Source organism: Stegodyphus dumicola, chromosome 2 (genome assembly GCF_044657685.1).
Source record: "Stegodyphus dumicola isolate Sdum_Otavi_A_Nest chromosome 2, ASM4465768v1".
NCBI classification, from domain to species: Eukaryota; Metazoa; Arthropoda; class Arachnida; order Araneae; family Eresidae; genus Stegodyphus; species Stegodyphus dumicola.
In genome coordinates this window covers 158,675,774-158,690,456 of record NC_140769.1, presented here as the reverse complement: position 1 = coordinate 158,690,456, position 14,683 = coordinate 158,675,774, and the positions used below count along the sequence as shown (strand labels likewise).

The 14,683-nt window shown below is 34.5% G+C and overlaps 1 protein-coding gene across 1 annotated transcript in view; it reads left to right on the top strand.

Annotated features, from left to right (window-relative positions):
- The window catches only part of LOC118191327 (uncharacterized), a gene marked incomplete at its 5' end in the record, with an annotated part of 529,277 nt that overhangs the window by 500,276 nt on the left and 14,318 nt on the right, over window positions 1-14,683 (top strand). Inside the window, one exon of the mRNA XM_085811371.1 lies at window positions 8,982-9,204. Coding sequence (XP_085667497.1) covers window positions 8,982-9,204 — 223 coding nt within the window. The remainder of the gene's footprint in view (window positions 1-8,981; window positions 9,205-14,683) is intronic.

Genomic DNA, 14,683 nt, shown 5'->3' with positions numbered 1-14,683 from the left:
TTATACGGGAACCGATAAAATTACAGTTACATAGGGATCGAACAAGTTTCAGTCAATCAGATATCGAGCCAAAATGTCGCCTCGTTTGCGACATTTGGTAATATCTCGCCCAATTTGGCTACAAAAATGAGTTGCCAAAACCATCATCAGCTAATCTGACCAGATGTACAATGTAAAATGAGCTTACCCCTGTGCCTCTCTTTTCAAGCGATGTTCCACAGTCTGAGGCCGTTTATGTTACACTCTACTAGAGATACTATAATTTGCGTATAAATTCACTAAATTTATTTACATATGTACAAAAATCTTAACAATATAATAAATATGTCTTTATCGCCGCTTTTCCTTGTATGTTATAAGACCTTGCGTTTTTTATTTCCTCAGATGGTCTCTGATACTCCACTCAGTTTTCAACCATGCAGCCTAACGTGTTCAAAATTCAACACATCTAATGAAAACGCTCACCATGGATGTAATGGAACAGAATGACTGTTCAGGAACTGTTGTTTGCATGACATATGCGGTTGTACGTTGTTTATTAAAACTGACACTAGACATAAACTGAAGATAATTGACAACATATATTTCAGCACTTCACAAACGTACTCGTACTCATAAACGATCAACGTACTCGGAGTACTTACTAAGCCAAGCAAGACCGAGATCCTTTGATCCCATTAGAAAGATACGACGTATCGAAATAGTATGGAAACGTATAAGCAGGCCTTTCACATTTTTGACGCTTGACATATAAGTAATCATCATGGTTCTTCATTTAGGTCTTATTAGTCGATTAAACATAATATGATGTCCTGTTAATCGTCCTCCTATCCACGACGTTTAACGCACCAGTATAACCACAGAATCCAGTAGTATACAGTCAAACGTAGCTGAAGTATTGGGTTGCTTTGTAAAGTTTCTCCACAGCTCCAGTTGATAATCAAACTGCATGCGCGGAAATACCTATTGAGCAGCAGGTTTAGTTCTTGAGTTAGGACTTGTGATGCGACAGCACGACCTTTAATTACTATGTTTGCAAATTTTTATCCTCTCGTTTGATTATGTAGAGGAAGGCTTTGTTATTCTTCACTGTCAATGGGTTCTTCTTTTCTCAACTCTGTAGTTCCAGACTGACATTGCTCTAGTTGCATTCTGTTTCAATACGAAACAAATTTGGCGTAAAAATAATTGTTAATAAGAAGAAGAAACCTGTTGATACGACTGATTTTATTCTTTGGAGAGTCAAACTTTCCCAGATTCTCGTCACTGCAGTCTGTTAACACGAATGGAGAGAAATAAAATTTCCGTTAGAGACAGAAGAAACATTAGATTGTCATAAATTCTAAATAAAACACTGTCGATTTCGAGTATGATCAGATATAGCGCCCTCTTCTTCAGCAGCAAAATTTTTGCAAAGAGTCCTATTATATATCCTATTATAAATATAGAACAGGAGTGTTCTTTTCTATATTTATAATAGGACAGAGTTGCTGTAAGGCTCCACATTTGTCTTATTTTAAATCCTACACAGGGATGTTTCTCTTCCATTTAGACAATTTCAGTATTTATCAGTAGTTTTTTCTCTCTGTTATTACATAGTTTTCAGCAATCTTTCATGCGATGTTAATCATTTAAATGCCTTTCTGTGATTTGCACAAAATTCAAATCGATCGGATACAACTTTCTTGTGGTGCAGCTTTCAAGAAAAATACTGCAATCTATATGTATAATATATATAGTGTTTTGGGGAGGTAATCTATGTATAAAAATTTCATAGGAGCTCATTAGGCTTTCCTGGTTATTTTTAAAAAGTATATAAATCGAAGAAAGAAAAGAAGCTAAATTTATTTTTACTTAAGGTTTGTTCTAAGATCTTGTTTTTCTTAGTGCAACTGACACTTTTAGTTCTAAATGAGGAAAAAATTGCTTTGATCTTAATTCCATCAGCACTTTGTACAGTACGAACAGAACTTAAAACAAGATTTGAAGGCTCGATTGGATAAGACGGAAAAGTTGTCAAAACGGCAATTTGTATTTTTCCTTCTGAAATTACATTAGAGGTAATGTCTTGTGGGGATTCATTTAACTTATCTAACAGTTAATTTTATTTTAAAGAAACTTTCCTTTTATTCTCGTTTTTAACCCATGCTTCCTTGATAGGATGTTAATGAATAAGAGCGCGTGTATTCAAATGAATTAGAAAGCAGTTGTATTTAAGTTTTGTGGAGGTGATTTTAGGATGTATTCTACCTGCCTGAAGGCCACTCGATTTTTTAGCCATTAGATTTTTATGGCGTTGAGCGCTTCTAGCCGTAAAGCTTGTTTACGCCGACTTTTTACGAGCCAGAGCCTGCCTGCGCGTTAGTAACCTATAAAAGCTAGTTAGGCTAATTTAATTCTATTTTATTTTACATTACTTGTTACCATTTGAATTAAGCTGAAAGTACTGGCTTCTGTAAGCACGAGTCGCTGCCATCTGTGAGATTTACATTGAGTTAATAAAGGGTTCTTTACATCCTTCTCTGGACTTTGTCGTACTTGAGGATAATTCCTCACTCAGTCTGCTAGTTAGTTTATGTTTCCAAAGAATACGAGACGCTATAATCTTTTAAAGAGATTGGTAACCACTCAAAGAAGCATAGGTTTCTAAATTAGGCAAAATGGATGAGATTCGCAGGAAAATATTTTGCGCGCAAGTAGATATAGGTATGTGCTTATGGTTAATCTACAGTTTGATTTACAGCTAAACACTTTAAATTATTAAATTGAGATAATACTTACTGAAGGGCTGTCTGATAACTAAAATGTGCTTAAAGCTCTCCAACATAAAAATATTCAAAAACGCACATCTGTACTCACAAACATTTTCATATTTCATCACAGTCATTTTTTTAAGACAGGATATTGATTACAGATATGACTACTTTCTTTAAGAAGGAGACTTTGAAGAGATTTTTTTTACAGATAATTCATTTTTGATGTTATTATTTCCAAGGTGTTGTAATAGAGCGACATTGTTAAAACATCCAACATAACATACATTCCGTTTTACTCCAGCTTTGGAAATTGTAGATCCAACATTATTCAGATTAATCAGAATTCCTTGCAGTTCTTAAAAGTTTAGTTTTCTGACAGTTCTATACCATTTCAGAATAACTGCGAGACGTTTTCTCCTCCTTACAAGTCTTTAATTTTGCAAAACGTTGCAGATAATATTAAACCTTTTACCTGTTTTAGAAGCTATGTCTTAAGAAATATAAATCACCCTTTCTTAAAATATTAATATTTGTCCTTGCTCGTATGTAATGAAAACTTTTCCATGCCTTTTGTTTAAAACTCGCTCTTCGAAATTAATTGTATGCATGCATGACAGAAGACAAACAGTTCCTTTATGTAAAATAGCTGATTGAAATACGAATTTCAACATACCCGTCGGCATTCATTAGCAGACAATATTTCATATTCCTAACTGTTTGATTTTCATGCTTCATCATTTTTTTTGAAGAAATATTTAAATTTAACCTGCAGCTAACAATAGAGCGTTTTCTATAAAATAAATTGTTCAAGGAAAATTATGTATACTTTAGAAAATATAATAAATGTAATGTTTATGCCTTCCTCATTTATACATCTTTTACACTGCTACGTTCTTTCATCTCTTTCCCCACACAGTTCTTACGCATGTTAAAAGTAAAATATTTTGATTTATACGACACAGGGTCACAATTATGTGTCTTTTTTCCCTGATGTGTTTATTCACTGGCATTTCTGATCGCAGCATGAACACCGTCTTTTAAAGCCACTTTCTACTTTTCCACCCAGCTGGTATGATGGTAAGTGAATTGGTGATCATAACTTTAGGTTCGGTTTTGCTCTCCGGAGATAACTTGCATGTTTGTAAGCATATAGTGTCTTTTCATCATGGGGGCACTTAAAATACTTTCGAGCCGAAATTCCACTCGAGAGGTTGATGGTATGGATAGAGCGGGAATAGCAGACCCTCGGATCTATGTCTCGGGTTATTAACCTTCAAAGGTGGGGCGAAGCCACAGCATTCTTGGAAGTACAATTCCTTCACCTCCTGAGGTGCACCCTGAGCAACGTTATCAGTGATGGGATGATTAAATGGTGGGTTTTGACCATTTCCGACTAGTACACTAAGTTTCAAGTATCCGGCCATTTGGAGTAAAACTTCGTTTTTACGGTTGCATCTGAAAGTTACATATTGGAATTCGACGAGAACAGAGGAAAACGTCGGATATTCCACGCGGTAGGTATCCTACGTATAGATGTTCCGGATTGTATACGGAAAGAGAGTTGCTTGGAAGGATAAAATATAAAATGAAATCTTCTGACTAGATAGATTTGCTAATGCTTCATTCTTGTGTCATTTAACCTTTTCCAGGGGACTGGGACATATATTTCCCGCACTTTCACTACTTTAAATGTGTTTCAAGAAACTTTCATAAACTATAGTGATTTGAAACTTACTCCTTAATATGGAAGTGCAATACCCTGTAGATTTATTTTTCTGTTATTTTCTTTTGAAATAAGTGATTAAATGGCCATAATACGTTCGAAATTAGCCCCTTAGATTAAGGGAAAAGGTTAAGGGTGTTTTAGTAGGAAGGTTGTTTGTTCTTTGTGCTTAAAGCAGAAAGTTTAATGGCTAGTAAAATGATTCTGAAAAATTTTTGTTACCAAAAACTAAAATGCTAAGTGAATATAAATAAATATATAAAAAATACATAATAAAAAGAATCTGAAAGCTTTCAGATTTTAAAATACGACTAAACGGACAATTTTTTTTTTCTTACGTTTCGAGATACACGTTTACAGATCAGATACCCGTTACACATACAGGTTACGAGAGCATTTGGGCTAAAGCCACATTGTACTAAAAATATTTAAAAACAGCATATCTTTAGAATTCTGATAGATAGTCTCGCGTGTTGGAGATAAAACTGCTTTATTCCTTACATTGTTGACACTGCTCGCTTTGAAATGGTTGAGTATTTTAATCAAAAATTCGTTCAAGTTTTAAAAAATATGAAATGGATAATAAAACAAAATTCCAAATTCCTAATTTGGTCTTCTAGATGTCCGTATTCGAATGGAGGACTACGTTATTCAAAATTTGATGTCTCTAGGTACCGTTGATTTTTTTTTCACAATGCGAGAAACATACTTGCATTTATGTAGGTTCTCGATTATTTAGTTTTCTTAAATATAATACAGAGCCATAATATTTGGCGGCAACAGTTTGAAAATTAACTCGGACATTTAAAGTGATTCTACGCAAAATGCTGCTTTGAGACTAATAACCATTCTGGGTTAACACCCCTTTGGGCTTAAAATGGAAAACGCTAAGAATTCAAAAATAAACTGTGTTAAAAATCTTGGAAAAAAAGTACATATCATGATTTTATGATAAATAGACTTATAAGCAACAGGAAATGGTTTCGATATGCCTTTTTTTAAATGAAATTAAGTCAATTTTTAGATGACAATTTGTAGAAAGTTGATGCTTATCTATCTGTAGAAACTTTAATTAAATTGCACTAACAGAAATGATGGTTTCATTTGCAGAACCATCTCGTCACTGACGAAAGTGTACAACGTATATGCAAAATATTTTTTCTGTTTTCTGAATACTTAATCTTCTCCTTTGGAGGGGGACAGGAGGCCTTCATATTCAGTATAATTCCAAGTTTAATTCTATTTCTAATCTTTCGCAATATAACGAGCCAGCAACTCTTATATATATTTTTTTCCTTTGAGAACATACAGACTCCCCGTGCACCACATATGTACAACACGCGGCTTACAGAAGTAAGTTAACTAGAACATTAAAGGTTACATGTATAAATAAACATTAAAAATTACATGCATAAATAAAGCGAACAAAAGCAGAGAACAGCAGTCTGGACTTCACGAAAACAGATAAGTTCACTGGCCAAGTCACTCCGAACATTTTCAAATCGTTCTGGAAGCATAATCTAGGGCCATAAAATGTAGGGCACGAGAAAATCAAATGTTCCACATCCTGAGGAACTCTTTTTGAACATTCACATAAATTGTTTGATCGTAGATTAAAACGAAACAGATAACTTGCAAATTTACCGTGACCAGATAAAAACTGAGACACTTTAAAATTTAACGAGAGGAAAGACTCGGAATTCAGTCTATGGTAAATAGAAGGAAGGAACTTATTGGTGACTTCAGCATTACGAGATGAAATGTATTCCTCATTCCACATAGCTAAAAGCTTTTTATAATGAAAGGACTTCCAATAACTCTTTGAAATGCTAATGTTGATATCAATGGGTAAATTTAAGGCATCTTTAGCTAAGAAATCAGCTCTTTCATTTCCGTAGAAACCATGATGAGCACGCACATAAGCAAAGCAGATATCAATACCTCTAATTCTAAGTGAACTAACAGTTACTAGGGTTTCGATAACTAATTTATCGCAGCTGGTAATACTGTTCAAAAATTGAAGAGAAGAAAGAGAATCAGAACAAATAAGGTACTTTGAGGATGTTGTCCCATGATCCTGGATCCATTTGACGGCAAGACAAATGCACAACATTTTTTAACTTTTGCTGGTATTCAGTTTATATTTGATTTGAGTGTTTTCTCTTTCCTTCTTTTTCTTTTAGTCATCGTCCTCGACTCATGTCTCTCGTGTTAATTAATCATTCTAATTAAATCTGACAACAAAAATTCCATATAATGTCACAACAAACAAATTTGAAATGAAAACATATGGACGAATTTGTACATCACATTTAACAGTTTAATTGAGTGCTTCTAGTTTTATTAATTAAAACAGCGTTGTTTGCATTCTTAAACATCAAGTTTTGTAATTAAGCTTTATTATTAAGTTTATTATGATTGAGTTCAATCTGCTGTTTGCAAATAATTTGATCATTTGTGTAATAATTAGCTTACTCGTAGTCATATGTTTATTTTGGGGGAAGGCAAAGCAAAGGAATGGTTCCATGCGAGTTTTTGAAATATTTTTACTCCGGAGGGTACCTTAAATTAAATTAATTTCCCTTTTACACCATTTTTGATTTCGCATAACTCAGAAAAGAGTTTCATTTTACTTTATTCGATTTATTTTCATCTAACATTAGTCAAATGGTGCCTTTTAAATGTTATTTAACGAGGAAGTAAATGCTCTTAAAATTTGCATGTATAATAAATAACATGCTATTTATACGTGCAATTACTTTCATACAATAGAATTCAAAAGAAATCGCAATAACATATTTGCATAACAATTTTCTTCAATTTTACAAAATGAAATTTCTTTCGCTTATTAAAACCTTACTTTAATCAGCTAACTTACGAATTTTTAGATAATAATTTAAGTTGATAATACGCTGAAAATGTAAGAAAAATGAACTAGTGCAGGAAGACAAAAAACATTATTAAAAACTACTACTTTGTGGTAAAAACTACTACTTTATGGTAGAAAAAGATAAAATGGGATTAAAGAGAAGAAAACGATAGAAAAAAAAAAGAAATATGTTTTATTTCGAGCATTGTTGCCACTTCTTGCTTTCAAATTCCTACACGAAGGCAATCGTTTGTGGGGTTCCACCCTTATATCTAACAGCTAAATGTGTAGGAGCCTCGTGAACAGTTCAACGAATAATCGCTTTAGTTCAACAGTTCAGGAAAAGGGACGTAAACTCAAGAAGGCTTAATTACCCTTTATTTCTGAAAATAAGAGTTGAACAGTCGGCTCCTTTCTCAGGGCGTACAGCAAAGCCTCTCCTTGGGCTTCAACTTAAAATAATAATAACTAAATGAATGCTTACCTAAAAAGATATATCCGAAGCTATCAAATTTTTAAGTAGTTGGCCCCTAAATATCGAATAAGCTAGCAAAGCTATCAAGGGCCTGAAATACGGCCGTGCTTAGCAATAGCTTAGAGAGAGATGTAACCAAAAGGCGAACGCGCGCTAGTCAGAAACTCTGAGGCTCTCTCTCGAAGTCAGTGGAACTTCCCCTTAAATACCACTCTTATTTGCACTAAACGCGATTCTAAAAACACATTTTGGTAGGAAATTGTAAGCTGAAGTTAGGAAGGACAGGAAAGTAGCTTTAAAATTAACAATTAGAAACTTAGGATAAACCTTACACGTTCTCTTTCCTGTGCTTTTCATGTTAACCCCACCTAACCTAATCTGTTTTGTTTCTGACTTTTGAATCATATGATTTGCAGAAGAAAATTCATAACTTCTTTTTGTTTAGCATTAAATGGGTGTGTATATGTTATTGATTTATACTATGTAATGTTCTTTGAAAAATCTTTCGTTTTCAATATAACGCTAATGGTCTTATAAAATGAGTTTAATTTTAATTCTATTACTCAGATTATTAGAAATTTTCTCTGTAAATATGTAAGGTTTATTTTAATTAACACATTGTTATGTATATTTAATCTTTCGTGCACTTCTACTGCTTTCATCTACTCCATCAGAAAATACAAATTTAAGGAATTTAAACAACGAGCGGGAATCAAAGTTCAAGACAGAGATTTAGCAACTTCAGCCTGCCGTACCGAAACTCCTCTGTTGTTGGCTATTTTTTAATGCTGCGATATGAATTAAGTTATATTAACAGTCATGGAATAGCAGAGCCTAGTTTTTAGACTTCAGTTTGAACCCTGATTTGTAAATAATTTGAACTGTTGTTGTCTGACCAACTTGCAAAAGTGGAAATTAATTTTATTAATATTTAGAATTTTTGCAACCTCGAGCTGAAATTTAAATGAATATCATAGTTTAATATTTCACGCTGTTATTACTTTTCTAGATTTGAAGGACGTAATTCTTTCGAATGCCTAAGAAGGTTAATTAGTGTTTAGACCTAGCCAAACTGAGTTAAACCATACGAAAATATTTTTATTCTCATTTCTGAATATCTACATTAGTCACTAATGTGGTATGTTTTCCTCTTTGCAGGTTGGGTTACACGGTGCGACCTTCCACGCAGCCTCTAGAATCGTCTGAGGGGGGCGCTGAGGAGCAGGGCGCAACTTCCAGCAATTTCCACGCCCTGCGCGTCCCCGTCAAGTTCGACACGGACAGCATTTCCTCCCACAACTGGTCTCCTCCTGGACGAGATGAAAACAATTTTACTCTCGAGGAAGGACCGCAGATTCAAATACATCGTGTCACCTGTAATGTAAGAGCTCTTTCCTTTTATCTTTTCCAACAAGGAATTAAATTAAAAGAGTTGTGAAGGCTATTTTTAAGCTATAATAAATGTATGACGCGTAAATGGAATTACTGAATGAATAAACTGCTGGAGACATTTATAAATGACATGAAAAATCTCAATGCCCCATTCTTGCTGTAGACCTACAAGACTTAGTACAACGGAACCTCGAGATACGAGAACCTCTATATACCAGAAATTCGAGATACAAGGAAAGAATGAGCGAAACATTTGTCTTTAAATACGAGAATAGACTCGAGTAACGAGCAATGAGCCAGGCTGTTCGTATGCGTGGCGCCATTTCCTGATTCGGCTCAACTCGGGGAATACGCTTGTCAGATCATTCGGTATTCTTTGATATACGTGTTTGTGAGCTTGCGAGTCAATTGTTTATTACTTTTAACGTGGAACTAATTATTTCACGATACCTCCCAAGAAGATTGTTGCCTCAGATAGGGCTGCAAAGAAAAAAAGGGAAGCCATGGCCGTTGAAATTAAGAAAGAAATCATAGATAAGCAAGTGTGGTGACAGAATTGGCGAAGACATACGGCATTTCGATATCGACGATTTGCACTAGTCTGAAGAAGTAGGAAGAAATTAAGAAACTTGATGTAGCCATAAGAGTTACCGTTACATCCAAGCACCGTCTCCTAGAAGATGTTGAGAAGCCGCTGTTGGTGTGGATTAAAAAGAAGCAGTTAAAAGGTCGGTGTCGGAAGCTATCACAAAGTAAACTACGGTTATATTATTTACCAGTGTTATTTATTAGAAAAACTCATTTTTATGTTGGTATTTTTGGGGTGCGTAACGGATTAAGTGGATTTCCATTATTTTCAGTGGGGAAGTTTGTTTCTAGATACGAGAAATTCGCTATACAAGCTCAATGTTGGAATGAGTTAAACTCATATCTCGAGGTTCCACTTTTTTATATTTTTCTGTGCAGACCTGTGTAATCTGGTGATTAAGAGGGCTACCGCCTTTGTAGGCTCAGAAGTTTTCTGACTTTATGTGCATTTAACGTGGTACACCAAGCTGATGTTTCATGGCAGATTGTTGGCACTGCCAGCATGTGATGCCACATTCTTAGAAGTGCTGAGGAAACGCCCCATGTTTCTCCTTTTACTTGGAGCAGACTGTTGCACCACTGAGATGTTTTATTTTTCAGGTATTTTATATGGGTAATCCAACTGAATTTATCATCTAAAATAATGCCAAGATATATTCAAGTTTTGTTTATCGTGACTGAGTGTTCTTTAATTTTGGAAACTGGAGGCCTGATTAGGTTTTTGTACTATGGCAGTTACTACTATTATTATGTTAATTTTTTTTTTTTTGTGTGTGTGTGTGTGTTTGTGTTTTGTGCGAGCGCCAGTTCGCGAGACAATCTAACGCTTGATTTGTCCTGGTCTCTAATCTTCTTCTGGCACTCGCTCTTACTGTTATCAAGATGTCGTTTCCATATGCCTGTACATTAATATTCCGGTTAAGACTGTTTAGTAGATTAAATGCTCCATCCACTACGACATTCCAAAAGGTCAGGCCAAGGCATGATCTTTGTGGGAAGTCTTTGTCTGCATCTCTTGTGAAGATATCTCCGTCCGTGGTGACTCTTAATGCTATGTGTGACAGATAGCTGCTAGTTATTCGAATGATGATATCATTAATTCGCAGACGGTCCAATAAGACGAGTATATCTGGTCACCAATGGACGTTAAAACTCATACCAAGTGCGACCACCACTGTCTAGCTGCTCCTTGCAAAATTTCTGTCTCTGATTATTTTAAGGTGACGCGTGATCCACCGAAAATCCTTCTTCAAAGCCAAATTGAAGGTGGTTTTGTCTAGCAGCCCTGTAAAACACTTTGTTAATGCTCTTCTAGATACCAAATGATTGCTCAGAAAAGAATAATTTGTAAGTTCGTTCGTAATGCTAAACTAATGTAATGGACTAGATCCATGTTAAATTGTGAATCGTGTTCGATTTGTTTAAAATAGAAGAAGAAAAGAAAGAAAGCAAACAGTAAAAAATCTTCGAAATAAGGTATGCCTTTGAAAAAATAGTATTTCTTCATTTTTGCTCGTATTTACTGCACATATGGATTCTTCATCTGAATTTGGATAACTACGAGTAGGTCTCGGGCCTCTCCCGAGTCTCCTTTTAACTGACGCAAAGTTGTAAGAAAATATCTCATTTCTTCTTATGCACTGCTGTTGTATAATTGGTAATATGTCCTTCTGGCATTTAGAAGGTCCATGCCTCGGATTTCGGTGAGGTTACACATAGTTTTTCCTATTTCCTTCCTCGATAAAACCAGTATACATTTTGCGCCATCTGCTACAAATTGGGAACTGACAAAGTTAGCAACCTGTTAAAGTCTTCTAGCGGTTGGAATCCCAACAAACGGGCTGGCTGCTGGGGCATTTTCGTAGTTGTTCCCATGTGTAATGTGTATACGAGCCAGTTTCCGTTTGAAAGTTCTCAACGAAGTTCTTTCAAAGTTTCCTTTCCTTAGACAGATAACCCTCGTGTACTTTGCCGTAATTAAATAAACCAAACCTTAAAGTCTTCTATGGAAACAAGCCCATCCAAACCAAATATATTTTAACAAAATTTCCCATAGTAAATCACTTTTACATCTTTGTAAATACACGTAAATAGTTACAATGCTTAGCCGAATAATACAGTGTTCATTTTCAGAAGCGAAATTCACTTTAGACGTTTTGTCTTAGCCTCCATATTTTGGTAATCACGCAATGTAACAAATTTGCGAATTTAGACTACGTGCATTTACTTTGCTTCATACAGACATGAATATGATATACTAAGAATAAGTAGCTCTCATAACTACTCCATTATGACTTTAGATTGCGATGAACTCATTTTACAGTTATTAAACACGAGTTTTAGTTCAATCTAATCGCATAGTTAAAGTTTAAAGCAGGCTGTAATGAAGAAATCTTCTAACAACATTAAACATTAGTTAAAATTTGTCTCCTTAATTTTATCGCTACATATTATTGTTATGTGAGACCCAGGAACTTAGAGAACGTAATAATATTAAATGGTGTTAAGAAGCAAAAATAAGTAATTTATAATTAATACTTTGAAGCGATTATATGTTAACAAACAACATGCAGTTTATCAAGTTAAGCCAAGTGTGAGCTAATGAAGAATAATAGTTTATTAAATTTTTATATTACATGACACAATATTTAACTAATTAACAAGATAAACAGCTTGAAAGGTTTCAACTAAAACTCTGACAATGTTAATTAACTTTAATAATTTGATAATGAAGAACTCAACCATACAAGAGCACCAGTGCAGTAACTTTAAAAAATATATAATTCAACTCTATAATATGAGAAACTTCACATTAGTTTTTAGAGACATTGGTATGAAATATGAGCAACGCCTTCGCCTATAATCGAGCAGCGGACCTCTAGAATACGCGCCTAGAGTGCAGACCACCACACTACGAAGGCATGCCAAGAAGGCGGGAGGAATACTTTATCAATTACGTAGAGAGACAACGCAAGATGAAATTCGATATTAGAGCTTGAAGCTACTTTTAAAACCTCCACACAATTCCAGGGAGAAAAGCGTGGGGCGTTCCCTCCACACCCCCCAAAGGAAGAATAAAACATATTCTGCGGCTGTATGCCGAAATATGTTATTCAAATAATAAATAACTGAGATAATAAAAAGCTAATAAAGAAATAATAAATAACTGAGAAAAGAATGCAAGAAACGTAACTCTTTCTGTTCAGCAAAATAGAAATGAAGTGATTAAAATTACAAAATAAAGCTCTAAAAAACTTTTTGAAAAATTTCATTGGAATTGGAAAATAAATTAAATTTGTTACATATTGGTGAATATAGAAACCTCCAAAAAATCTAATTCGCCAACTGGAAAACTCTTTTTTTTTAAATGTTTAGCAGAAATAAAGTTAAAAGAATGATTACATTGCCAAAGAATAAAAAATGGCTATGTTCCCAACGATGATTAGTTTTGAAAGATTTATCAATTTTTCACTTTCTCTGTCATGCATTTTATTAAAACATTTTAAGCTTCCCTTTGTCTGATCGATACTTCACTTAGGCAGCGGAAATTTGAATTTGGCAGTTATTTTAACGCTGTCTAGGTTAACTGATGTTCAAGGTATATTGTTAAAAACGTTTTGAATTGTATAATTTTTTTTTTTTTTTTTTTTTTTTTTTTTTTTTTTTTTTTTTTGTGTCAACATGTATTACTATACATCTACCAATCTAAAGGAGCGTTAAATGCTTTTATTCAAGAGTTCAAATCTTTTATCAGAAAGCGAATAATGAAAAAATTTTCCAGTCTTCAGAACCCATTTATTCCTTTACTCAATCTTCAAATTTTTCTTTTCCTAAACTTCCAAAACTTTTCTATTTTAGGAATTTTGGTTCCTTAAAGCGTTCTACAATTCTCAAAATGTGTCAGGTTTAGTGAACGATTACGATTCCCATCCATTTCCACCAAAATGTTTCAAGTTCTATTTCATGATTTTGAATCCTTTCATTTCTGTTTTACTCGATAGAGGACATTGAAGCTGTTACATACCTTATTCCATTTTTCGGCTTATCTTTTTTTCTGCTACGTACATTGTAGAGATATTAGGATTTTTTGGAAGCAAGAGAGATGAAAAATTAACAACCACCTTCGCCGGGAATACAACCACGGGCCTCTGGAATACGCGCTCAGCGTAATGACCACCACACCAAGAAGGCGGGAGAAATACCTTATAACGTGACTGTTTTCGGTCTAGAGCGTAGAATAGTTCTTGCTTCTTGAAGAAGAAGGACGTTGCCACGAAATGTGAGGTTTGCCTTAAGCGCAATGTTAATCGAAGCCTGAATTTTACATTAATTTAAGATTCACTAATTATATCACCAAAGGTTAAATAAGTTACACATAATAAACATTAAAAAATATTGTTATTCTAAACTTAGAAAAGCAAGATATAAGTTAATTTTGAAAATTAGACGCTGCAAAGTTCACCCAGACGGCATAGTGGTTAGCGAAGCCTACTGCGGTACCGAAGGGCCCGGGTCCGAATCCTGGAAAAGGCATGGATGTTTGTAAATCTATAGAATCTCTGCGGCATAGGGGCCGTGTTGATTGGTGGCAGGGGAATAGGGTGGAAGTCTGCCGGACCATTTCCCGGAGTGCTATCCCTCAAATTTGGTGTAGAAATAGAAGTCCATCCTCCTTGAGGCTCTGGCAATTCTTCCATGAAGTTCATAGACAAGACAACAGCAATAAGCGGCAGACAAAATTAATTAATAAATTGTATAATTGCTCAGAAGTAAGGCTGGTTTCAGAGTAATAGAGTGTGAAAATCGCAACAAGAAAATTTATTTTTAGCATTACTATTGTGACTTAGTTGGATTAATTAGATTGATTTTCATGAACGATA